The following is a 26,766-nucleotide window of genomic DNA, read 5'->3' as shown; positions in this document are numbered from 1 at the left end:
CGATATATCGGTCGACCACTAATAAATACCTTGTTTTTTTACAAACAAAAACAAACAAAACGTTAAATATATTAGGGGTGTTGCAATATTGACAAAAAATATATCTCAATATTTTCTGGGATTTTATCAATAACGATAATTAGATGATATTTTGCTGAGTTTGCTGACTCCTAAAGTTTTTGATATTCTGCATATTCTGTGTGGTGGTCAGTTCACAGCAGTGATAGAAAGTAATATTTTCCAATAAGTTTAAATGGATTTTTACCTTTTATGGGCATTTTAACCTTTTTAAGCCTTTTTTGTTTGTTTGTTTGTTTTTTAATTGTGCATCATCTTTTCAGTCAGATTCTTAAATTGAATGAGTCAATTAGAATAATAAGTCATTTGGGCAGTTACCAAGCAAATGAAATCAGTAGTGACAAAATGAATCTTTGCAATGCAGAGAAAATACAGAAGCTGCATTAGAAGGGGCATTTAGATGCGTTTACACACTGTTTAATGCAGGAAATTAATGTTTTAACCTGCAGTTACGAATGCAATAATACTGTTTTGATATTTTAAACATAAAACGTTGGATACTGATATTTGAAATTATAAATAAAAAGAAAGGGAAAAAAATGAAAAGAATGTGAAATTAAATCCGCCAGTAGGTGACAGCAATTCATTAATGAACAAAACAGCTTTATATTGCGTCAACAATGTAAGCGTCTTAATATTAAATTCTTGTTTATTGAACTGCTGTCTAAAATCAATATTACATTTGCGTGATACAGATTAACTATATGAAATTAAATAAATATATACATTTCTGGCCCCATATCTTGAATTTTCTGATCATTCAAATGCATTTTAATAAACTGAATCATGCAGTAAAAGAATGCGCACTGCTGTAACATACTAGACTTCCTATATTGCCTTAGCTAAATTTAGCTAACTTGCATGTTAACTTGGCTCTCTCGTGAGTCATGGATGTTAGCCAGACAAATTAACTATAGGCCTATTTGCCTTTTGGATAATTAGCTGTAAATTCGAGGCACAGGTAGCTTAGTCTGTTGTTCATCCAAACTCACCTCCAGAGCCAGACAAACACTAACATACTGGAGGGGGAGGGAGAGAGGGAGGGCTTCACTTCTGCGGCTCTCTGTCTGTCTGATGTGCCTATCAATGTGTGCCACACTGCTGTCCTACAGAGACGTGGAGAAAGGCATCGGAACTCGTTAATAAACCCAACCTGATATTTTGATTTTTTATTTGTTTGACTGGGAAAGCTGTGCACAAATAGAAACACACACACACACACACACACACACACACACACACATACACACACACACACACACACACACATACACACACACACACACACACACACATATATATACATATTCATTTATTTTAAAAAAGAAAGGAAAAAAAAAGGAAAAAGGGCACTTTCACTTGAGGAAGAAAAAGGGCAGGTGCTCAAGCCCCTTTTGATGTCTGTGTGAGCATGCCTGCCTACATCTGGAGAGTGTGTGTGTTCAAAGGGCAGATGTGAGCTCATATTTTTAAACTGCACAGGTTTAGCGCATGCTGCACTCGCGTGAAAGGGCTTTAACAGCGCGTGTTCTGGAGACTCCGTCGCTATGAAAACAAAGATGCCAAAATTCAATCACGCACAAATGAGCTTCTCTTATACTTCTTATACAATTGATTTCATTATAATTGCTATTAGTATTATAAACAGTGCAAAATACTTACTTGTTTATTCAAATTTGTGTTGGCCTTTGTAAAATATGGGACAAATCGCGTCCCATATTGATTTAATAGAGGATGCATCATTTTACCTTTAAATACGTGACGATTCCATATTTTAAGGGATGGTTGGCAACCCTAATCATTTCTTTTATCTAAACATGAGAGGTCTTTGTACAATTAAAACATCTTGCCAGTTTAATAGCTTAGAAAAAAAAAAATACATATATATATAGTTTGAACCTTGTGGGATATTTGATATCACATAGCCAAATACTTGTAATACTTGCACTGTATATGACTGCCTCAGTCTGGAGAAAGATTTGTATATTTTTTATTTTACTTTTCATCTTTCATTTTACTTGCCCAATATTAAAAACCTGTTAACAGGGTTTTATGTGATACCCTCAACCAGTTAGAAGTAACTGTTGCCTGATAACTTTATTAAGCCCTACATCACTTTCTTACCAATGGATTCTCTGCAGTCAATAGGGATGGGCGATATGGGCTTAAAAATGTATCACGATAATTTCTGATATTTACTGCGATAACGATATCAATGACAATAATTTAGGGAATCTTGTTTTTTTAGAGAAAAGTATTATCTTTCCTAGTTTTACCCAAAATAGGGTGTTGTGAGAAGTACACACGACTATTTATTTCATACTGGAAGCCGGAGGACGCTCTCGCGCAGAAACTCCACATATGCATAGTAGAAGTAATGCTCCAGGAAATCACTAATATGGACAGAGGTGTCCAGTGATTGCTGTAGCTGAATAAAACGCAGATAGAGAAATCTTGACTGAAGAAACCTGAAGACAATAAACATGCAATTGCACAAAATATATGGTCTGTGTTCTTCAAGCAATCTTGGGTATTTTTATAAGGATAAAGTATATTTATAATGCAATGGTGATCGACATGGCCTTTATGACTGTATATAATGCTATAAAATAGTATGATTTCTGCCTTATTCTGTGATACGAAACCACATCTGATCTCAAAAATAAGTTATTTGAAACCTGTTATGAAGTTATATGGAGAAAAAGCACGTCAATAAATATCTTTGTTGGACAACAGGTTTGTAACCGACTCATACACATTTAAAACTGTATTGCATACGTGTTACTGTAGTACATTTACTCAAGGCTCAGACCGATTTTTGTCGCACTGTACAGCGTTATCCAAACCTGTTCCAGATTGTAGGAGGAGTTGCTCAATTTCACGTCCGCATTCCTTCACATCACTCCACACAGTCGCACACAGAAATGTGTCATCAACAAGACTTTATCGTTATTATCGTGGGAAGACTAATTTTTATCGTGGGGATTATTTTTACCGGTATATCGCAAAATTAAGTACTAAATTTCTAAATTTCTCCAAATATTTTCTAATGAAGAAAAAAAAAATCTAAAACTTGGAAGTCCATTTTTAGCACATTTAAATTTTTTGCTGAACTCTTCTTTTAGTGTTGTATTTTGTCTGGTAAAAACTGTCATGAAGTCTGTCTGCCTCTTAGGTGACGAGCCATTATTACTAACATGTCAAAAAGCTGTTACATAGGCTGCCTCCATTTCTCATTCTCTGACTCTCTGTCAAGTTTACCACTTGCTTACCACCATGTCTGGCTAGTTGAAGCTGTATGTTTGCTTATTGATGCATTTTTCATCACTTATCCTTGTTGTAGGCATTGTCTGCTCAAGAAGATTTGGAAAAAACTAAAGAGGAGCTGAAGTCTGTGATGTCAGCTACAGCAGGTGGTGCGTCAGAGAACGAACATGACGAGCATGATGAGAGCAGTGCAGAAGCCAGTGCTGAGCTCTCTAATGATGGAGTTGCTCACCAGCGAAGTGAGGAAGAACGGCTAACAGAGACCCAGAAGAACGAACGTGTCAAAAAACAGCTACAGGTTAGACCATCTGCTAGCACAGAGGTCCCCAACCACCTGGTCATGACCTAAAACCTGTCGTGGAATAGTTGCTACCGTGTCGCAAGAACATTCCAGGAAAAATTTATACAGATATAACACACTGTTATTCTGTTTTTTCATTGTATGGGATTGATATGGAGTAGCAATTTGACTATTTCATGTAAATTAAATGTTCAGTTAGTATTAGCAATCATGAAAGATTGGTCTGATCTGACATATATTTATTAGTGGTTAAACGGATGACACAGATGTTAATCTGTGATACATATGGACCAAACCCCACAGTTCAGCACGCATGTGATGATTTGCAGATTAATTTGACAATTTACACGTTCAAGAGATTTTAAACAACAAGAATAAGAATGAAAGGGAACTCAATTCATTACTCACACGCTGTTCTCACACACACCCAAAACCTATAAATGATAAATATATAATTGTGTGTGTGTGTGTGTGTATATATATATATATATATATATATATATATATATATAATAAAAAAAAATTTAGTTTTGCTTTTCTGAAAAATAATCCGATCCCTGACTCAAAAACCACAATATGATCTGTTGAACCATTATATATTTATATATATATAGAGAGAGAGAGAGAGGGAGAGAGAGAGAACATAACCGTAACCGGTCTGTGGTGTAAAAAAGGTTGGAGAACCCTGTGCTAACAGACATGTTTTTGGAGAGGTATGCTGTTGTGATGTGAATAAATATCAGTAAAAATATTATATACCTGCATAGCTTACATTTCGTCTTTATTGCAGGCCTTGAGCTCAGAACTGGCCCAGGCCCGTGACGATTCCAAGAAGACTCAAAATGATGTTTTGCATGCAGAGAATGTGAAGGCCGGCCGGGATAAATACAAGACCCTACGCCAGATCCGCCAGGGCAACACCAAGCAGCGTATTGATGAATTTGAATCCATGTGATGGCTCTACATCCTCTTTGATCGTCCCACTTTCCACCCTGTAACCCTAATGCCTTCATGGCTGGCTTACAAGCACAGCTTTTACCTGCCCGTACTTCTCCTCTAGACCAATTATCCTTGACCTTTGACCCCCTTCAGAGAGCTTGAGGAACATGGCTGCCCCTCCCTCAAGCTTTGCCAAAGCTCTTTCTGCCTGTGAACAGCCCATCAGGCTGTTTCCATGTATTGAGCTCCTCATAGCCCTACTCCAGAATCGTCCAATTAGGAGCAAGTGGTGCATCACACTGAACTCTTGAATGATGATTTTGATTTACTAAATGCTTGGAAATATGTATTTTAGAAGAGCCTAAGATGAGTTTAAGCAAAATTTGTTTTATGGAATAGCCATTTGTTTGGGTTTTTTTGTTTGTTTGTTTTTTGGCTACAGCTATATGCTTACAATATGGAAAACAGCATTTTTCTTCTTTCATCCATTTTATTTACTCCGTTGTGGTTAAGTGGGTTAACAAGTCAAGGTTTTTTCAGGGTCACGTGAAAGTTGTGTGCAACTTAAGAGTCACAGTTCCACATCCACATACCCTGAAGAGCACAAATAGCACCTCCCCACACCAAAACCCTGACATCAAATCAAATTCAGAGCCACCAAAGTCAGATGAAGAATGTAGAAATAGAGGCACCTATCTTTTGAATAAATGTGAACCATAACCAAAACTACGGATAACCAAAGGGAGGCTTTCACTCTTTCTTGTCACTTGCAAACCGTGCATACATCTGTAATTACTATGGATTTAGACTGGACAAGACCTTCGGTACTAGTTTTATTTCTTCAGTGCAAGACGTTGTTTGATTCAGGTTCAGAAGATGCAGCTATGAGCTGACAGAATGTGATAGAGGCCCTGTGACGGAGCGCTTGTGTTGGGTCCGTTGATCTTGACAGTAGAATTCTCTCAAACACCCAGTGTTTCTTGTCCAGTCTCCATATCGATGGTTTTCCCTGCCTGCCGGCTCACAAGGGCCAGGGCTGACAGATGGACAGACAGACAAACTGCTTGTTTTTAGTTTAATTAGTTTTGATTTAATTGCGATATTTTGGGGAAACTACTTGAGGAAATGAATTTGCTGAATTGATGGTAAGTTATGTGCATGTGTGCGCTTTGTCTCTCTGTTCATCTCTCTGTTTTTTTCCCCTTCATTTTTGTGTGAATGTATTAGTACACCTGCATGCACATGATTGTTTTGCAATACCTGTGGCCTTTCTGGCTGGGGAGCATATGAAAACATCAGTCCTGTTTTCAGGACGAATTGCTACCTCATTACTGTCAAACATGGTGACTGGTTAGTCAAACACTTGGTGTACGGCAGAGAGAGGCAAATGTTGTAATTTTCTTCATTTTAATTTCGTGTCACCCAGGTCATATTATTGCCGTCTGTGTTTGTTTCTGAGCATCTCTTGAGAGGTTTACTGTAGGTAGATGTACTCTTATAATGATTTTTTGGCTGGTTAGGGTCATAAGAAATTGTTTTATTTAGCAGCACTAAGATAGAGAAGTGGCTGATAATTTATCCTCAAGAAAAACTGCAATTTAATACCAAAGCTATCTTGTCAGTATTTTATTCTTATTCAGCATGTGGAGTTATGACAACAGTTATGACAAATTGTGTCGTATCTGATCCTACTGCAGTGTGTTGACTGTTCCATAATGAAGCCTTTTAAGAATGTCCTGCGTTTTTCCCCATTCTTGTTCTTGATGAGCCTTCTCTCAACATTTTACCCACCCAGAACCTTTTCAAAATTGTTAACAGGTCTTCGACCTATGGACTCCTCCAGGCTTTTTCACCATGCAATATTTTCTCTGCTCAGCTGGTATGTGTGGAATCCTCAGTATTCATGGCCTGTATGTCTTATTTAAGAGTTTGCATGGTAAAATATCTTTAGCATATACTGATATGTAGGCCAATGAAATAGTTTCCTTTTTTTTTTTTTTTATTAATACCTGGACTTTAATTTTGCACTAATGTGCAAAGATGTCACTATTTAGTGTTTTTATGCTAATAAAGACAGCTGGGGAGATGTTTGAAACTTACCTTCATACCAGAATGTTCAGGAAAGTTCAAAAGCACTTGTTTTGTCCTGCTTTTTTCAAGGCAGGTGTCCATGAGCAGATGTATTTGCCATAGCAAGATAAATGTTGTGCTTCCATTTTTTTTTTTCCCCAAAAGATTTCTGAAACAAAACCACCAGCATTTGCATCTACTAAAAGGGAGAGAAAAACACTCAAGGTCACAATGTGTATTTGTTTGCTTTTTCATTTTAATATTTGTTTTTGTTGTATGTTGTTTTTTGAGGGAAGGGGAGCTGTATTACAGTTTTTTTTTCCTCTCTTTTTGTTCATATAGCTCTCTGTTACATAGAAATAACAATGTTGCCTGTGACAAATATTTGGTTGAAAATAAAGATTGAGTATTTATTTTCTGCTTATATTCGTGCCATTCATTTTTTGTTTTTCTTCCCCTTAGTACAAATACAGGGTTCAGACGGTTGCTTGAAATCCTTGAAAATGCTTCAGTTTTAATGTAGTGTTTTCAAGGTTTGAAAAGTGCTTGGATTTTGGATAAAGTGCTTGAATTTGCAGTTGCATTGGTTTTGCAGTAATTTACTTTAATACTGAATAATGCTAGTTCAATTTTTAGACAAAATGCCTTTGGCATAAAAGGAAACGGCACCGCTCGAGTTGCATGTGACTGTAGTGTGATCCGCAGGACTTTATTGACATGCACCCTCGGATGAACAGAGTGGGACATAAAAACATGTCGGGAGGTTGCCGCTTCAGTCAGCGTTGGCATGAAAATGACAAATACAAAAATTATGGTTAAAAGAATGTAAAGTCTCCTGTAAAATCTGCTTTTTCATGGGAAAGTCTGTGCTTTCAAGTCATGTAAAAGGTAAGCAAAAATGCCCATGCTCAGTTAAACTAAATATTTATGACTATTTATGTTGCAATTAAGGTGAAATGATAAAATAAACATTTCAAAGTCAAAATGCAGCGCGGGTGTTTTTTATATTAATGCATCTCTAAAGTGAGCCGACTGCTTCAGAGAGGTTTTAATAGCATTTTCGTTTCATCTCACCGACGTATAATGACTGATTTTGTTTGGCCAACGGGGCCCCATTTGTGTTTCCCCATTCAGAACCCATATAGAGGTTGCCTATGTGGGTACTACCTTGGGCCAGTGTAGGTAGCCTATATGGTAATGATGATTGTGTTTGCCCATGTTTTACCCATATGGTTTGACCAAGTGGGCCCCATATGTGTTTCCCCATTCTGAACCCATATAGAGGTTGCCTATGTGGGTACTACTCTGGGTCAGTGTAGGCAGCCTATATGGGACTGATTGTATTCGCCCATGTCTAACCCATTTTTTAAACCCATATGGGCTGTGACTGCAGCTTTTTTTGATGGTTTATTATCATCAGTATTATTTATTGCCAATAAATGAGCCTGCAACATATTAAAATGAAACCACTCTTTTATCTGAAAGCAAAAACAGAAGCTATTTTACAAAAATCAGCAAACTGCAACAAAGTAGGAACAAAGCTCTTTTCCAATCACCTGTGAGCAGAATAAGATTGGAGAGATGTAAAATGAGAAAAACACAAGAGCTTCAAAGCAGAGCTGTAACAGCCACATACTTATAGCCTACTAAAAGGCTATTCAAACCAAATGTATATACTCTTAGTATTAGTATAGAAATACTAGTTTTTTATTACAGCCAGTGATAATTAATATATTACAGAACCATTGTAAAAATAAAAAATTTGGCTAAAAGAAAGTCATCCCACTCCTCTACGTCTACTTGTATCATCGCTTGGATTAAAGCATCACACGCCTTCTTTTTGAACGTGATTTTCTCCAATGAGGGGAAGGAGGGGCATAATGTTTGGCAAATTATGCTGCAGCACTTATATTATTGTACTGCTTGGCTATTAACTGTGAGCAGACAGTGTGTCAATCAGTGCATTGGAGAATACTGTGAATCTAAATAAAGAAACAAAGTTGCCTTTAAGATTTCCCTAACAAGCAACCATGTTTGTTAAAATAAGCCCAAAAAAAACGCAACCCAGGATTTTTTTTACGCAACTTTACAAAAAAAGAAGCCCAAAGTCGCATATAATATGCCGGACTTGGCAACTCTGGTTACCTGGGAAACAACTGCATTCATGCAGTTCCACAAGTGCCAGCTAGTGGCAGACAGAACCTCATAGTTTAAGAAATAAAGGAAAGGGATGAGTCGAAAGTATAAAGAATTGTTTTAATTTAAAGCAAACAAACATCTTACGGTTTAATTTTTTTGAATTTCTTTCATTAGCTTTTTGTTCTGAACAAAAACAGCAGACAGGCTTATTGGAAATGGAAACAAAATAATTCTTTATACTTCTGACTCATCCCTTTTCTTTATTTCTTAAAAATATTTTAAAGGGTGAAATGTGAGGTTTGTCACTTTATAAAACTCTTTCTATTTGTGAAAACCTGTATTTGAACGCAAATCATGTTTTTCGCAGTCATTTTATGGTTTAATATGTTACCACAGACGTTGCCCTAACCCACTTATACAGTATTTATTTTATTTGTGCATGTCTTAAAAAGCCTTTAAATTTATTTTAAAAATCCTTCAGATACCTTGTTAAATATTTTTTCTGTATTTTTTATTTTATAATTTTATATACTCTATGTTGGCTGTTTACATTATGCAATGCTATATGCAATCCAGATCGGAAACTCAAGTGTGTGTGTTGTAAACATGCTATTCACCACAGTTTAAAGTGCTGGAAAAGTGCTTGAATTTGAATTTTGGAAAAGGTGTAAGATCCCTAAAATAGTACAATATTTCTATGACCCAAATATTCACTGTAGTTTCGATGCATACTTTACATAATGTATCTTAGATTTTAAACCATAGTAAACAATGAAAGTTTGACTCCTATAGATCAAATGTTTCTTGCTTTCAGCTACTTTAAACAAATTATGCATCAAATAAAATGACAATATGGTTTATAAGAAAAGGGCAAATTAAGTTTTTCCTTTGTAGCTTTAATTTTGCTAAAAACATACACATTTAGAGATGGCAGCAAATACAAAATCCATAACATATTGAACAAGTCACATATTTACCACACATTTATTACTCTTTGTAATACAATGCTTTGAACAAGTAAAGCATCATTGGCAGTGGCCATTAAAAATGTTACTAAACTCACTGCTTCCTTTGGTCCTTAAGCAATAAAGCCCACTGACACATCAAATATTTCTGAGACCTTAATACACAACACCTAAGCATCTCAGTCAGCAGGAAACACTACTTTCCATTATTTTGTGCGCATCACAAGCTCACAGACTGCAGTGATTTCTACAGAGGGACCCTGGCATTCTTAGGCGATTGAAGGATGATTAATTGTTGATATAGTTAAAGGTAGTAGCATAACAATATTGCAGAAAACAATTATCAGTGATGAATGCACATCCAACAACTCGTCATGAACACTTGTCCAGCTTTATAAAGCATCCCTGCCAAATGTGTTTTTCTATGATAAAGACCAAAAATACAATCAGTCTTTTGCTGTTATAGATACTGTTATAGAACGTTATCCACACTTAAACATATAGGTCAATACTAAAGGTAGCATAACATGTACTCAGAAGCATTTGTGATACAAAGTACATTGATAGTAAACAAAAAACAAAAACTGTTAACATCTTATCTAATTGAAAACTGTTGTCTGAACATGGTTCAGATTATTCAGATGTGTCTTAAGCACAATGCCATGTAGAGGCAAATACTCTATGCCCACACCACCGCCAAGAATGGCACACAGTGCCACAAGGCCAAAGGGAAGGCTCTTCTTGTTTCAAAATAAAAGGTGTTCCCATAACAAACATATTTCAGGCAGTATTTTTACCACCACAGCTTAACAGGTCATTCCTTGCCCTTAAACTAAGCCCTCTTAAATGCATCAAAAATGACATCTGTCTTCATAGTTTTTGGAAAAGTCTATTTGAAGTTAGATTTCAGATGCCCAGAGTTAATAGTATGTAACTAATCAAAAACTCCTGTTGTGTTCAAGAACTAGATACAACTTCTGTGTTGGGGGTCAAAATTTACCCACTTATTTTTGTCCAAAATTACCTGTAAAAAATATGTATGTATGTATGTTTTGGTCATGGCTACTTTAAATGACCATTTGTGCAGTGAGGTGCAATTAACCAATATAAATAGTATCTAGCATTATTTGTACCTTGTATTTATTGCATTGTTTTCCTCCACTGCTTTTTTGTCGTCTTTTTCTTAAGGGTAAAATGGGTTTGTTCTGCATCTATTCAGTCTAGTAACTGAGGTCAAAACTTAACCAGAAAGATAATTTGATTTGTTTGTTTTGTTTTGCTGTGTATATATATTAAGTGTGAGTGAGTAAGTGAGTGTGTATTTATTTTAAATATTTGTTTGTTTATTGTTTCTTAAACTTTGAGTCAGATTTTTGGTAAAGGTTTGCATGGAAACCAGTGGGGGTCAGTTTGCCAATCAGGGGCACAAAAGGTTTTTACTTTCTTTCTTTTTTCTTTTCTTTTCTTTTTTCTTTTTTTTTTTTTTTTTACAGCCTTTCCAACATATCTGTGTCGAAACTTTGCAATCACATTCATGACCCTAAATAATCGCAAAAATTTTAAGAAGTAAATAGTTTAACCAGTATTTCAAGCTGTGGGTTAATTTGACCCCAATGCAACAGAAGGGTTAAAACGATCACTGTTTAAGTTTCACAAATCCTGTCCCCATTTACTCCAATAACCCTACTTTTTTTTTTTTTTTTTAAGAAATAAGATCGTAAATACTTTTGCTTTAAAATAAATTAACTTGTTAATTACTGTTCCTTCTTCATTTTAGAAGCATTTAATGCTCTTCTTCTCCCTCAAAAACCTGAACCAATTATCTTCATAAAATGTTGCCCAAAACATTTCTTAATTTATACATGTACTACCTATTGTACATATCTTTGTGAGTGAATATACTTTTCATAGATCATATGTATATAAACATCTCTGAATTTAAGTTAAAAAGATACAATTTGTATCAACAAGGACAGGTATTCTCTGGCTACCTTGAGTCACATGTTATGAAAACAATTCTGGAATAATTCATTTCTGATAAAGACGTCTCCAAAACATTACAGAAATCTGCACCTAATCAGGTCCCAAACTTAGTTGCTTTCAACAAGAGCAGGATACAGTATCATGCACCCATAAGCTTAGCCAGAGATGTCCCTTACTAAAACTAAGGTACACAGACAGAGCTGTCTTCACTACACTACACCTGTGGCTACATTCAGACCATTTATCCTATGATAACACTTACAGAACTACAGAATACCTAAGCCAATTCCCAAATTACAAGCAAGCACACCCTGACACATTTATCTCTATATATAAAAGAATAAAACATCACAAAAACAATTAAAATGGCAATATAAGCAGTCAGTGATAGGCAAGTTACTCCACTTTTGCATATAAAGAACCAAATTTAAATGTAACTAGATTATGAAGAATGTGATTTGGAAGAAACAAGCAAAAAAAAAAAAAGAAGAAAAAAGAAAATGCAAACAAATAATTCAAGTGAGAGTTGGCATTACATCACAAAGAGGAGGAAAGCCAAAGATGTGCAGGATTATGGCTATATAAAAATAAAGCTATTTTCATGATAGCACCTCTGAATTTGAAAGCGATTATCTTTCAGAAATTAACAAAAGTGTATAAAAATATTCCTCAAATAATTTTTTTTCAGCCAAAAAGGTTAGTCATATTCTAGCAAAGTGAAGAGGGACCTGCCCTTTATACTCATTTCATATAAGTGATCTGTTGACACGGATGAATGCAATGCTTTAAACATCTGTTTTCTCAAGTCAAATATATTTGTATAGCGCTTTGTTTCAAAACAGCTTTACAGATATAATAGCCAAGCTGTACTAATACATTCTATTGTAGACCATCTACACCTACAAATACTCTGGCTTCCACCTCCTCTTACTGATTGCCATAAGTTACCAAACTGCATTGAATTTGATAAACAGCAATAGAAAGTGCCTTGTGATTCCTTGCATGCTCACCTGAACATAATCATGAACATAAAGTAAAACATTTCAGAAAATAAATAGCAAAAAATAAATATCACACACATCACAACATTCACACTTCTAGTCTATAAAATGTCTTTTATAGCTATATTCTCCTCTTAGGTCAGCCAACAAGAAATCGAAAATTCTTAATAGTATGAGAATTTAAATCTGATACTTTTAATGCAATGTTTTACATAAATAGACTGGGTCATCTTCACCAGATGCCTCAATTTCATTAGGGTGCAAGAAGCTGCCAAAGAGAGTCAGTGTTTACAGAGAGTGGGTCACTGTTAAAGGGATACTCCAATTCAAAAAGTCTCACATTATTTACTCACCACAATGCCATCCCACAAAGTATATAGTGTAACATTCTTTCTTCAGATGAACACAAGATTTGTGAGATTTGTGTTCTTAAGTGACAAGCCTCTGTGCTTCACAAACTTCACAATGCACTTACATCACATTTCACAACATGCTGACGTTTACATCAGGTGAACACACCTTTGACACTTGGCCAGAAGATGGTTTATATTTTTTAAAAAAAAGTTCATTTAATAGTATTTTTCTCACAAACACTTATCATTTCACCTCAGAAAACACTGATTCATCAACTGGAGCAGTATGGATTACATTGTGTTTTGTGTGGCTTTTGAAGCATCATCTTTGGGGGTCCCATATATTTATGGTCTCCCCAGAGTTTTTTTTTTTTTATTCTGTTTGTGTTCATCTGCAGAAAGAAATTCACACATTTGTGAAAATGTGAGTGAGTAAATGATGAGAGTATTTTACCTCAGCGCTTAGTATCCAGCATTGTTCTTTTCTGCCAAGATGGCTGCTGCCAGCTGTTGGGCGTCAGTCACATGAGGGTACCGCCCCATGATCAACTGCACTAGCTCTGTGGGAAAAATGTTGCACAGGTTGGTAAACACTTTCTCTCGTGCTTCCTGGTAACGACTTAAGGCAAGTGGCTCCTGGTGCTGGTGTGATAAAGCATGGGGCAGATGGGGTGGAGGAGGAGCAGAAGGACAGCCCCAGGGCATCCTCCACATCTGTTCACGGTTCTTTGAAAGATCCTGGAAACTGATGGGCTCATAGCATTGCTGTGGGTGCTCTCTGTAATATGGATCCCAGCTGGTCTTTCGCTCTTGGGATACATAAGGTTTTCTAGGAAGCAATGGAGAGTGTTCATAAAGCCTGGAGTCTGACATGCTGTCCACACGTGTTGAGGCAAGGCCACGACCCAGTGGAGAGTTCTGGGAGTGAGTGTTGCTCTGGCAGAGAGGAGGATAGTCTCCAGGATAGCTTGAGCGGGAGCCTGCCACTTGATGCTGGCGTTGTGGAGACATGTAGGAGACAGAGTGCTGGAAATGGGGGTCTTGCTGATCTTCTGGAGCAAAACTATAAGCACGAGGTATGCTGTGGTGGAATCCTGGGTGATTAGATGTAGCAGGAGAGAGAATGAACCCTGGAGGAATAACAGAGGGTAAATGATAATTTCTACGATGATGATGGTGGTGATGACACTTGATTCCTTCATCCAGTAACAAATCAGAAGAACTCATGCAAGAATGCTCATTGTGGGTTGCCATGCCATAAGAATCAGAGCTCATGCTGCCATCGCTGCTGCAATCTGATGCCACTGAGCTGGTCCGTGGATCAGCATCAGACAGGAAGTGACGCTCTGGACTGCTCTGAGAGGGAAGGCTTAGGCCAGAATATGCCCTAACCATGGAGTAATAAAGATCGGGAGATTCACAGTTTGTGTGTGGTTCTGCTTGAGTCTGCTTGTGATCTTTCAGGTCCTGGCTATACCCATGACAGGAAGGAGGACCTCCTGGAGCTGGAGGAAGAGCTAGGTTGCTCTTATACAGGTCTGCTTTAGTTTTGGAACACAGCTTATCCTCCACATCACTGTAAGACTGGGCACGGATACTGGGGTCCAATTGCCTCTTTGGTAGAGATCGTTTACCGTCACCAGCTTTATCATTACGGGAGCCTCCAGGCTCACTGTGGCTTTTCACGAGACCTGTCTCTCCCACACTTTTAACTGTGGAGTTCTTGGCACTGGCACGGAGCTCATCTGCTACCGCTCGCTGTGGCTGTGTCCCACGCTCTGGATGGTAAAACTTACACTTGTGCCCGTAGGTGCATTTCTTTCCTAGTGGAAATAAGTGGGGGGGGGGGGTTGTAAATTAGAATGTGCAGGAACGCAAAGGCAGTGAGAAAATAATTTAATAAACATTTCATGATGAAATGTTTAGCTACTTGCATCTTAGGCAACTGTACAACAGCATTAAAAACACTTACCATATGGACAGGGCTGTTTCTTATGCTCTGGAATGATGGGTCTTTTTCTAAGAAAATTCTCAAGACTTGGCCCATGTCGACCCAATGGATCATCAGGAGGCATAAACCTAAGAGATTTTTTTCCCCAGATTATTATTATTTTTTTATTTTATTTTATTTTTTCACAAAGAGGAAAAAGAGCAATTGAAATATACTGAAAACACTTAAATTAAGATTTCTGTTCAACATTAATATACCTCATAATACCAATTCAATAGACTTACTTATCATTTACAAAGGAGTACATCAGAAGGCGTTCATCAATGAATTTTTTCCATTCCGGTTTCTCAACAGCCAAGTCTCTGTAGTTGTCATTGGAGACAATAATGCCATCTGATTCATAAGCTAGCTTAACAATAAACCTATCATCATAGCAGACTACTCTGCGGCCCTGGACACGACGTGACGGTGTAAATACAAGAATCTTATCCTTTTCCAGACGTCTCAAAATCTCCTGATCTGTAAAGGGGGGGGGGGGGGTATGGTTTGATTAGTAGATATAGTTAATCACAGGCTGTGATAAATTTTTTTCAATTAACTGCGATAAAAAAAAAAAAGAAAAAAAAACAGATACCATTAAAAGTATTTACCTAATATAACCTATTATGGAAAAGATTCAGACAAGTTTAAATAACATTTGTTCAGTTGATGGCTTGATGGCAAATCTTTTCACCTGTGATAAGAGCATCAGGACGGGACTGTTCTTTCCTCCAGGCTGGAACAAAAACTGTAATGTCTCGATGGCCGCGTTCAAGAAACCAGTCAACTGCAAGCTGAATGCCTTGACAGGAGAACATCTCCTTATTGCCATGGCTGTAAAAATTAGAAAGTTCTAATTAAAAATAAACAAATGTAACTGTAAATACATAATAACCTTTAAATAAAGTGTATTCACTGTGTTGTTTTTTTTTATTTGAAATTTGGCAAAGCAAATCGTCAGTTTGTACACATTTACACACACAAAAACACACACACAATTTTCACATACTGTATGTGTGTATGTAAGTAATTGTAAATAAATTAATACTCAGTATAAATGAGTATACCCCCTTTGAAGCTTTTTTCACAACTGAGCAATATTTTTATTACGTAAAAGAATTTCTTATTATTACACAAAGCAATTTCTTTTTACATTAGGGCTAGCAAGTCTGTATTAGTATTTCACACTAAGTGCTGTTGTATGAAGAATAAAACAAACACGTATATTCTAAACTGCAACATATACTGCAAGAACTCATACAGATGGCACACTCTCGTATACCTTGACACCAACTCAGAAGGACATGCAGACCTGTAAAGTAGTATTTTTATATTGCAGTATTACAATATTATAATCTAAAAAAAAAAAAACTTGCCCCTTTTAGAGTAGATCATTTACTGACTGCTTGTTTTCTTAAAAAAAAAAAACTAACACTATTTTCTCTATTCTTTCTGTATTTTATCTTTTTCTTCATTATACAATTAACAAAAGCAAAAAAAGGCCTCTAACACTAGCTTGCTCTATTCTTTTTCTATTCTATCAATTTTCTTTTTATTTCCTATATATTAAAAAAAAAAAATTACTACGCATACTGCGTTAAACTGAGACTTTTTATAGCACTTGCGTATCATTGCTCATTTGTTGATTTTGATTGCTTCCATTGTCCTCATTTGTACAGTAAGTCGCTTTGGATGAAAGCGTCTGCTAAATGACTTAATGTAAATGTAATATATACATATTATATATGTAATAAAAATCATTGTGGAAGGGGTGTACTAATCAACATCTGTCTGTTTTACCCAATTTATCCTTTTGGGGTATTAGACATTTTGAAATTTTTCGTTAAATGTTTCATGAACGCACTGGTGTTTCGTTAAAAAGTCAGTCATCATATTGCCACCATGTCCTGAAGGTACTCAAAATTTTTAGAGTCAGACCACATATTTTTTTCAGTCCTAATGGAATGTAAAAAAAAATAAAATACTAATAGCTATTGATTAGTATTGATTAGCAAATTAAATGAGACTATTGTTCATAGATATCTTGGGTCATACAGACTAGACTAATTATTTTTTTTGTTTACCACAGTAACAAAGTTGATGCGAAACTGGATCTGATGGTGTATTTTTGCAATGGTTTTGCAAACTTGCACTAAATCTGTTATTATTACCCCACACTGATCACACCACATCATTTGTTGACACTACCACCTTATAAATATATACCACGTTATAAATAATTAAATCATATTACAATTAATGGTATTTATGGGTTTTCACAAATGTTGTCTAAAATCATCAACAAATGTGATCTAATTACTCCTTTTTGTAGTTGGTCTGATGCTCTGTAGTTGGTCTGATGCTCTCTGCCATGCTTGCTTCTGTCATGCCTGGCCCCTTAATTGCCACTTGCAGCAATCTATGTGATCATTACAATTACCACATGCATAACCCCTGCTACTTCAGGTCATGTCATATAAATGGATTGTTTAATGATTTATCAAGGATAAACATTATATTAAACCACACAATTGTATGTGCTTTTTAGCTTTTGGATTCTCACCTCATGGCCACATTGCTGCCATCAATAACAATTGGGCGGAGGTTATCCTTATCTTCCACAGAAGGAGACTCTGACCGGCGAGAATCAAGTGAGTCAGAGAAACTGCAGAAAGAAGATGTGCCAGAGGATGATGATGATGATGTGGAAGTGGATTGGGAGAGAGTCTGTGTCCCACCCTCATTCTCTGGCTTACTGCCCAGTTTTACCAGCTCCCCAAGAACATCATTGATCAGTGCATCTGACCCGAGCTTGTTCAGAACCAGCCGAACTAAGTCTTCTGCATAGCCGAGTTTAAGGGCAAACTCCATCTTCGTCTTGTATTCCCTGAGAGTATCCACAGGGCCTGGCTCTTGGTGCACCATATCCAGAACCAGTGAATCCATACCCAGACTTGGAGACTTACAGTGTGTTGGGTGGACTCCATGGATGGACCCATCACCAAGCATATTGACAAGAGGATGACTGTGTCTATGTGCAGGCTCACTGTCTGACCCTGCACTTTCCTCTGAGTCATCTTGTGGAGAAGAACCGCAGCTCCTAGTGCAGGGGGCCACAACGTCACCTGTGTCAGATAAACCACTGTCCATGATAAGTCCAGCGTCAGCGCCAGTCTGCTGGTCTGTAGCCTTCACATGAAGGTAGTCTAGATCCAGCCCCAGTTTAGGATGTGGCCTGTTCCATCATCCAGATGGTCTTTCAGGCCCATGAATCTGCGACAAACATCCAATGCTGTTCTGACTGAGAGTCTTCCTGACCCCTGCAACCTGTTATTCAGCCCTCAGATCGCCTTTCAGAGATAAACCTGGAGAAGGAGAGAGTGATACTTTAAGAGACTCCATAGTAATCCATGGAACAATGAGAGGTGTCAAAGTTGCTGAACTGCTAAACCATGCTTGAAGAAGATGGGTTTAAAAGCTCCACTAAATGACATGACATCAGTAGTGAGAGAAATGAGAGAGACAAAAAGTTCTATTGTCTTCACTCTTCACCTGTTCACACTTTAATCCCATAAACGAAACAGCAAAGTGTCCCCAGCCCTTTTGGCTTTGTCTCTACTCAAATTTTAATATTCGCTCATCTCTGTAGGAGTTGTGATATTGTTGCTATTGGCCTCCCACTTCCCTTTTACTTTCCTCTACCCTCCCACCACCCTATTTATTTATTTACTTTTTTCTATCCTTTATCCTTTATATGGACAAATATATATATATATATATATATATATATATATATATATATATATATATATATATATATATATATATATATATGTTTCACAGGATAAAATCTAATAGGTTTGGAACAACATGATGGTGAGTAAACAAAGACCATTTTTAAAGGACAGATAAACTACCACTTTAATATATTTAATATGCGTGCAGTATGGAACTCGATGTGAGAAGAAAGCTCAATCTTACAGCCCTGAATGTCAGCAGAGACCATGTCAACTAGATGAGCCCAATAGACAGATCCCCTCTGAAGACCTTGTCACCTAGACAGCCATCGGGACAAGACCATGGGAACCAGATGAGTCCTCTGCACTATTTCTGACTTTGTTGCAGCCTAGAATTGAACTGCTTGTTTCATCTGGCCAGGGGAGAACGGCACACTATTTGACACACTATTTCCCTGTTTAATACTGTAAAGCTTCATTGTAAAAAGCACTATATAAATAATGGTGAAAAAAAAGAAACATACGAACACTGATAATGGTTAAAATACAAGATAAAACAAGATAAATATTCCAGAATAAAGCATTTTGCACACAATATAATCTTAGCACTAAAGAATTTTCAGATGGTAGAGAATAATGTTCATTCTGAAGTTCCATTTTTACTCTATCTTGCATACTAATGTAGCTACTATAGGCTTGTCATTGTACACTATATTGCTGGCTCTCTTGACAATTTGCTCAAAATGTTCCTTTGGATAAAAACATCTGCTAAATGAATAAGTCTAATTATGCACTTCTTAAATTATATATGATTTTGCAATTGTTAAAAGGGTCCTGTTGCATTTCAACAAGACTTCAGTATGATTTGTTTTAGGATGTTGAAATGCAAGCAGGCTATGTGATAACTGGCCCCAACAGACACTGCATTCTTAGAAACTCCACAATTTAGACCACTTTCTCAGTCAGCAAGTAACCCCTCAATGTTGTGGCCTCACCCGTCATCCAGAGTCAGAATAATAATTCCAAAGCTCACCTTTCTTTGTTTTACTTTAGAAAAATCCAGTTTAACTTTCACCTTCTTTTTGGAGCTTCAAAGTTCTGGACCTTGTTGACTTTCACTGTATGGTCAGCTGAAACATTCTTTAAAATATCTTCTTTTGTGCTCCACAGATGAAAAGCTATTGAAACTGTCAAGTATCCAATTGTTGCTAGGCTGCAGCTGCTGTACAAAGGTCCCCCATGTGTCTGACTTGTCTACCAAAAAAAAAAGAGTTCACCAGACCAGTCTGTGCATTACTCGCTCTCAGAGGGTGGGAATGGGGGAGGGAAGGGGGAGAAAAATATAAAAAATGATTCCCTTATGACAATGATCATCTGATGGATTAAAGTTTTTGAAAATCAAAACTGACCAATGCCTGAGTTTGCCAGTAGTATTACTTTTGATTTGTTGGCATTTTTCAAATCTTGCCAGTGAGCAAGCCAGGCCTGGACCATTTGTCATTAATGAGTAATGATTATGTTACACATGCTGTTTGATTTAACGGAATGTGTATGCATGAGTGTGTGAGAGAGAGTGTGTATGAAGTTTAAGAGAATGAGTAGGGTTCCTAAAAGACTGTGTGTGTTAGTGTGTGTGTGTTGGAGGGCCTTGGTAGTTATTGAGGTTGTGAGGAACGTCGTCTATGCCGTCTACTCAGCCCTGTGCAAACAAAAGAGTGGGCCGTCGCCAAGTGAGGACGGGGTGGGGGGCTGGGGCTGCCAGCCAGCCAGCCAGCAGGGCAACAGATGTCTACTGAGGCCACTGGGGAACAAAAAGTGGTATTCTCCTTTTTCAGCAACCAAAGGAGTAAGCCATCACATTTTCTTAACTGTCTGTGGTCACGTGATACAAATGGAAAGCTTGTCTTAGTTCTGAAGTGCAAACACCCTCCTTCTGGGATTCTTGATGGCCACTTCATATTCACACATAAAAAACACTTTCTGAAATGGCTTCTGCTATCCTTTAGCCCCACATAACCTGAAGCACATCATACATCAACCAACCCAGTTATTTAAAAAGGGATGGTAAAGGGAGAGGGCCTCCAGTTCCTTTTTTCAAAACTCTAAAGAGTGGCAAAGCAAGCCAAAACTCCATTCTCTAAAAGATCTCTGCATTGATGTCCTTCTAATTTTCCTTTTAAAATAAAGTGAAAATCAGCATGAATATGCAGCAGAATCTCTATGACACCTGTCCTTAAGATATTCTGACACCTGTTCTTACAAGAGTCTCCGTATCCCACAAACCAAGCAAAGGCAATTGACTTGAAACAGTTACTACTAACAGCTAGTGAGCAAAAAACATGAAATGAAATATTCATTCAACATGGAAGAAATATGTGCATTCAATAAATGTTACATAAGAAAAATAAAAGATGTTACATAGACACTTAATGCACAAAAGTATATATATATATATATATATATATATATATATATATATATATATATATATATATATATATATATATATAAACAGACTTACCATAAGTCCTGGAATATACAACCCAAAAGTTATTGCGGTTAATTAAAATACCTCTTCTCAGTTCAGCACTGGCTAACTGCCATGCACAAAATATATATTTTCCTTGTTGCACTCCAACTCAAAACCAAGAAGCAGAAACCAAGTAGGGATGCACAAATCCAGTCAAGCAGATGAAGGGAGCCAAAACCCAAAAAGCTTGAAGAAGTAACACTCTGTGCTGTAGATTGTGTTCCGTCAGAAGACAATGAGAGCTTGAGCAGATGGAGCTACAATGTCTACCATTCCCCGATAGGCCAGTCACTGTGCATGGACCAATAAGAGTGCAAAGTGCTCACAATTGAGTGTAAATACTGACACACACTCTCACTCGCTTTCTCTGATGCACACACACATTTGATATTCTAAGGGAGTGTGGGGATAAGCTAGTGGCTGTCCAAAAGGTCTTCCCCCACGCGGTTCATGAATAAACGAGGGGTGCGCGGTCAACAATGGAGCCACACAAAAGAGGCCTTAGCAGGCAGCTGCAGCACGAGGCCTTAGTCATTAGGGAGCAGGCTGGCAGTGGAAAACACCTGGCTCGCTTAGGGAATACAGCAGCTCTCGCTTCTTTGTTTATTTGACTGGGGGGATGGGGGTCTGGTTCAGATACAAACAATGGTCTGAATTATGTTAAAAGCATTGCGTGTGTCTTTAAAAAAAGGGCCGGGTGAAAGGGAGGATGAGGGTGCTAGTGTGTGAGAGAGAGGGCAAAGGGTTAGATGGGTAGTTGTGTGTCAAAGGGGGGCCAGATCTAGAAATCTACACACAGTAAGTTTGTAGGAAAAAAAGATGTCTTCATTGTTGTGCCACACTTCCACAAAATGGCTTTTTAGAGAGGACAGATAAAACAAGAGGCCAAGCCTTTAGATCTAGGTTGTTGTCATTTTAGGTTATGAAAGTCTTGAAAAAAAGAAGGCAAGGAAAGCATGTGATTCCATAAAATCAGTAGTCCAAACCTAAAGAACCTAACCTTTTTCAAAGCATACTTATCCAAACAAACTCAATCTTCATGCAAGAGAAGTCAAACTGGCTTTTAGGCCGAATTAACAGCTCTTCAAATATAGATCCTAGGATAAATGTTTTAGCATAAGCCTAACCATTCACAAGCATAAAAACAGCTAAGACAGACTAAAAACTCAGTTACTATGGAGATGTTTGTGGGGTAAAACATCACGTATGACATAAGCACTCTTTTAGAAGCACTGGAGAAAAAAAAAAAGACAGAACAAAATAAATTTGATAAAATGAATATTTGTTGTTTGACATCAACTGCAAACAAAACAAACAAGCAAACAAAATAATTGAACATTTGAACTTATTTTAAACAATTTACTTTAAAAGTTTTTTTTTTTTTTAATTCAGATTAAACTTAATATTACCTCTATTGCTTTTTCTTTCTAAGCAAAACCTCTCAATTTGGCAGACAGTTCACTTACCTGAGCAAAAACATCCTTTATACAGTACAAGACCTGTCCCAGATAGCATGTAGTAATCGGCCCGAGCTCGGCTGCCCTGCGGCGCCATTGGCTCAGACTCGGCATCGGCGAGTGTTAACCGGGCCGAGTGTGGCTCGCAGCTCGCTCTCGTGCATGTGTTTGTGATGCGGCTGTAAATCACTGGCCCGATTCCTCTTCACTGTAACGGGTCCGACTCTGGGTGTAGAGTCCTGGCCACTTCTGGCAATGACTCGGCTCGGTTCAGTAGATGGTTACATTAATATAGCAATAATTAAAATAAAACTGTTTTGCAGTTGGTTGCAAAACAAAACAATGGATTATTTACCAAGAGATATGGATGTATGGACTCATTTCGATAAAACTTCGTAAGCATCCTTGAGCATTTATTTTTTGTATTTTACTAGCGCAGGCTCATTTCACCGTTATTTTCTGCAGTAACTGCGGGGAATATTTACTGAAGATACCTTATCAACAGCAAGCTTTGGATCTACTGAATGTGTATTTTTCAAGCATTTTATTGCAGGGTTCACTGTTATATTCTGCATAGCGATGAGTGGTGAAAAGTGTTTATTAATTTACTTCAAAGTATAGTTAACCAGAATTCTGTCTTTTATGTTTTACCAAACCTCTGACTTTTGACTCAAAAGAAGATACTTTGAAGAATGCTGGTAACCAAAACCAACAAGTTTGTCAGGTATGGACAGTATGAAGGGGACTAAATGATTTTCATTTTTTGGTGAACTCTTTTTAATTGGCATGCTACACACTAAATATTAATCATGCTGGGCACAGCCACTTATTGTGCTGTCATTGCAGTTAGTGCTGTAAATAGTCTGTAAAACAACAGGTACATTGCTACAACATAAATGTAATGTAGGTTACATTGACACATTACGTTAGATCTTTACTAATAGATACTTGTATATTATTTGCTCTTTACAGGTGCAGAAATGAAAGCTCCCAAATAAAGATAACCGGATTAACAAGTGGAAAGACATGTTACACCACCGCAACCATGAATCCTGCAGCAATTTGAAAATGGGCAACAACCAAGAAAAAGTACTCATTGTTTCACTCAGAAATGATCCATGGTAATAGTTGTAAATGATTAGATAACTAAATAAAAGTAATGTTTTTAATTTTAAAACTTTGCTATTTACTAATGTGTTGTTCAAAACACTAAGTTTTGGTGTCTCTTTACAATTAAGGTATTAGCTAACATTAGTAAATGTTGAAATTAACATTAAATAACAATGAGCAATACATTTTTACAATATACATTAATCTTTGATACTGTTAAAAAACAACAACTGTTCTTTGTTAGTTCATGTTAGCTCTGATCCATTAAATAATATCAACAGGCACAACTTTTGATCTTAAAAATGTATTAGTAAATGTTGAAATTAACTAGGTTAATATTAACTACATTTAACTAAGGTTAATATTAAGTATTTGGCATGTTAGTTCATGTTGGGTAGGTAACTAATGGTAACAAATGAAATTTTACTGTAAAGTGTCACCTGAGTGTTTGTTTATACGTGTTAAATTTTAGTTTCCAAGTATAAATAAAATATAGGTTAATTTAAGTGTATTTTATGTATTTTTTATATATTGTAACGGGGTGAAGAATCACACGACTGCGAGGAGTGCAATATAAGGCCCCGGAGGGTGGATTTATTGGTACAGGGTAAACTTTAGTGGTCTGGTGCGCTGATCGTGGTGGTGTTCCAGGTGCGGCGTGTCCGTGCGTGGGGTGCTGATCGGTCACAAGCTCTCTGTAGGGGAACACGAAGAACGGGGGTCTGCCATCAGCCGGGACATGAAGGGGGTCCCCTGGTCAGTCAGAATCTCAGCTGGGATGCTGACTCAGCTGCAGAGGAGGAACAGATCCTGGGCGATGGCCTTGGCGGTGGCCTTCCGCAGGGGAATAGCCTCAGGGTACCGGGTGGCATAGTCGACAATCACCAGGATGTGCTCGTGTCCCCGGGCGGACTTCGGCAGCGGCCCCACTAGATCCGTCCCGATCCGCTCGAAGGGCACCTCAATGATGGGTAGTGGAATCAGCGGGCTGGGGGGAGGGGTCCGTGGTGACGTCCGCTGGCAGGTCGGGCATGCCTGGCAGAACTGCTTCACCTCGCCGTCCAGGCCGGGCCAGTGAAAGCGATCCCGGATCCGTTGAACGGTATTCTGGACCCCGAGGTGGCGGGCATGGGATGTGAGTGGGCCAGCTCCATTACCGTCTCTGTCTTCGTCCGGGGCACCACCAACAAGGTTTTTTCCTCCCCCCTTCGCGGTGCGACACAGTAGAGCAGGCCTTTCCTGATGATGAAGTGTGGGACCGGGTGGGTACTCCCAGTGTAACGGGGTGAAGAATCACACGACAGCGAGGAGTGCAATATAAGGCCCCGGAGGGTGGATTTATTGTTACAGAGTAAACTTTAGTGGTCAGAAGTGGGAAGTGCTGGTGCGCTGATCGTGGTGGTGTTCCAGGTGCGGTGCATGGGGTGCTGATCGGTCACGAGCTCTCTGTAGGGGAACACGAAGAACAGCATTAGCATCCAGTCTTCTGGAGTGATTACTCACTTGTGTGTCAGTGGCGGTGGCCGCTTGATTGCTGGCAGCCGTGACCGATCAGCCGGTGATGAGGTTTCCAGGTGTTCCTCGTGCGTTTCCAGGGCGACGCTGATGAGGCTTCGGGACACGCGTCACAATATATACACAATCGGTATAACTTTTTTTTTGCTGTAGTTGCATAGTTTTATACACTCACCTAAAGGATTTTTAGGAACACCATACTAATACTGTGTTTGACCCCCTTTCGCCTTCAGAACTGCTTTAATTCTACGTGGCATTGATTCAACAAGGTGCTGAAAGCATTCTTTAGAAATGTTTGCCCATATTGATAGGATAGCATCTTGCAGTTGATGGAGATTTGTGGGATGCACATCCAGGGCACGAAGCTCCCGTTCCACCACATCCCAAAGATGCTCTATTGGGTTGAGATCTGGTGACTGTGGGGGCCATTTTAGTACAGTGAACTCATTGTCATGTTCAAGAAACCAATTTTAAATGATTTTAGCTTTGTGACATGGTGCATTATCTTGCTGGAAGTTGCCATCAGAGGATGGGTACATGGTGGTCATAAAGGGATGGACATGGTCAGAAACAATGCTCAGGTAGGCCGTGGCATTTAAACGATGCCCAATTGGAACTAAGGGGCCCAAAGTGTGCCAAGAAAACATCCCCCACACCATTACACCACCACCACCAGCCTGCACAGTGGTAACAAGGCATGATGGATCCATGTTCTCATTCTGTTTACGCCAAATTCTGACTCTACCATCTGAATGTCTCAACAGAAATCGAGACTCATCAGACCAGGGCAACATTTTCCAGTCTTCAACTGTCCAATTTTGGTGAGCTCGTGCAAATTGTAGCCTCTTTTTCCTATTTGTAGTGGAGATGAGTGGTACCCGGTGGGGTCTTCTGCTGTTGTAGCCCATCCGCCTCAAGGCTGTGCATGTTGTGGCTACACAAATGCTTTGCTGCATACCTCGGTTGTAACGAGTAGTTATTTCAGTCAAAGTTGCTCTTCTATCAGCTTGAATCAGTCGGCCAATTCTCCTCTGACCTCTAGCATCAACAAGGCATTTTCGCCCACAGAACTGCCGCATACTGGATGTTTTTCCCTTTTCACACCATTCTTTGTAAACCTTAGAAATGGTTGTGTGTGTGAAAATCCCAGTAACTGAGCAGATTGTGAAATACTCAGACCGGCCGGTCTGGCACCAACAACCATGCCACGCTCAAAATTGCTTAAATCACCTTTCTTTCCCATTCTGACATTCAGTTTGGAGTTCAGGAGATTGTCTTGTCCAGGACCACACCCCTAAATGCATTGAAGCAACTGCCATGTGATTGGTTGA

General features: G+C 38.2%; 2 protein-coding genes across 2 annotated transcripts in view; one reads left to right on the top strand and one right to left on the bottom strand.

Moving 5' to 3' along the window:
- LOC109051864 (radixin) overlaps positions 1-7,079 on the top strand; it is a 72,788-nt gene extending 65,709 nt beyond the window's left edge. Inside the window, exons 14-15 of the mRNA XM_042716319.1 lie at positions 3,422-3,643; positions 4,437-7,079. Coding sequence (XP_042572253.1) covers positions 3,422-3,643; positions 4,437-4,601 — 387 coding nt within the window. The 3' untranslated portion in view covers positions 4,602-7,079. The remainder of the gene's footprint in view (positions 1-3,421; positions 3,644-4,436) is intronic.
- A 4,032-nt stretch (positions 7,080-11,111) lies between these two features.
- On the bottom strand, positions 11,112-21,826 carry LOC109076336 (probable ribonuclease ZC3H12C). Its single transcript, XM_042716317.1, is given in 7 exon segments — positions 11,112-14,919; positions 15,069-15,175; positions 15,332-15,566; positions 15,781-15,920; positions 17,650-18,310; positions 18,313-18,451; positions 21,345-21,826. Coding segments are annotated over 6 exon segments (2,547 nt in total). The 5' UTR covers positions 18,356-18,451; positions 21,345-21,826; the 3' UTR covers positions 11,112-13,558.
- Between the last annotated feature and the right edge of the window lie 4,940 nt (positions 21,827-26,766).

The sequence above is a fragment of the Cyprinus carpio genome, chromosome B1 (genome assembly GCF_018340385.1).
Source record: "Cyprinus carpio isolate SPL01 chromosome B1, ASM1834038v1, whole genome shotgun sequence".
NCBI lineage: Eukaryota > Metazoa > Chordata > Actinopteri > Cypriniformes > Cyprinidae > Cyprinus > Cyprinus carpio.
Note: the sequence above shows the minus strand (reverse complement) of the source record. Positions and strands in the feature narration are given on the sequence as shown.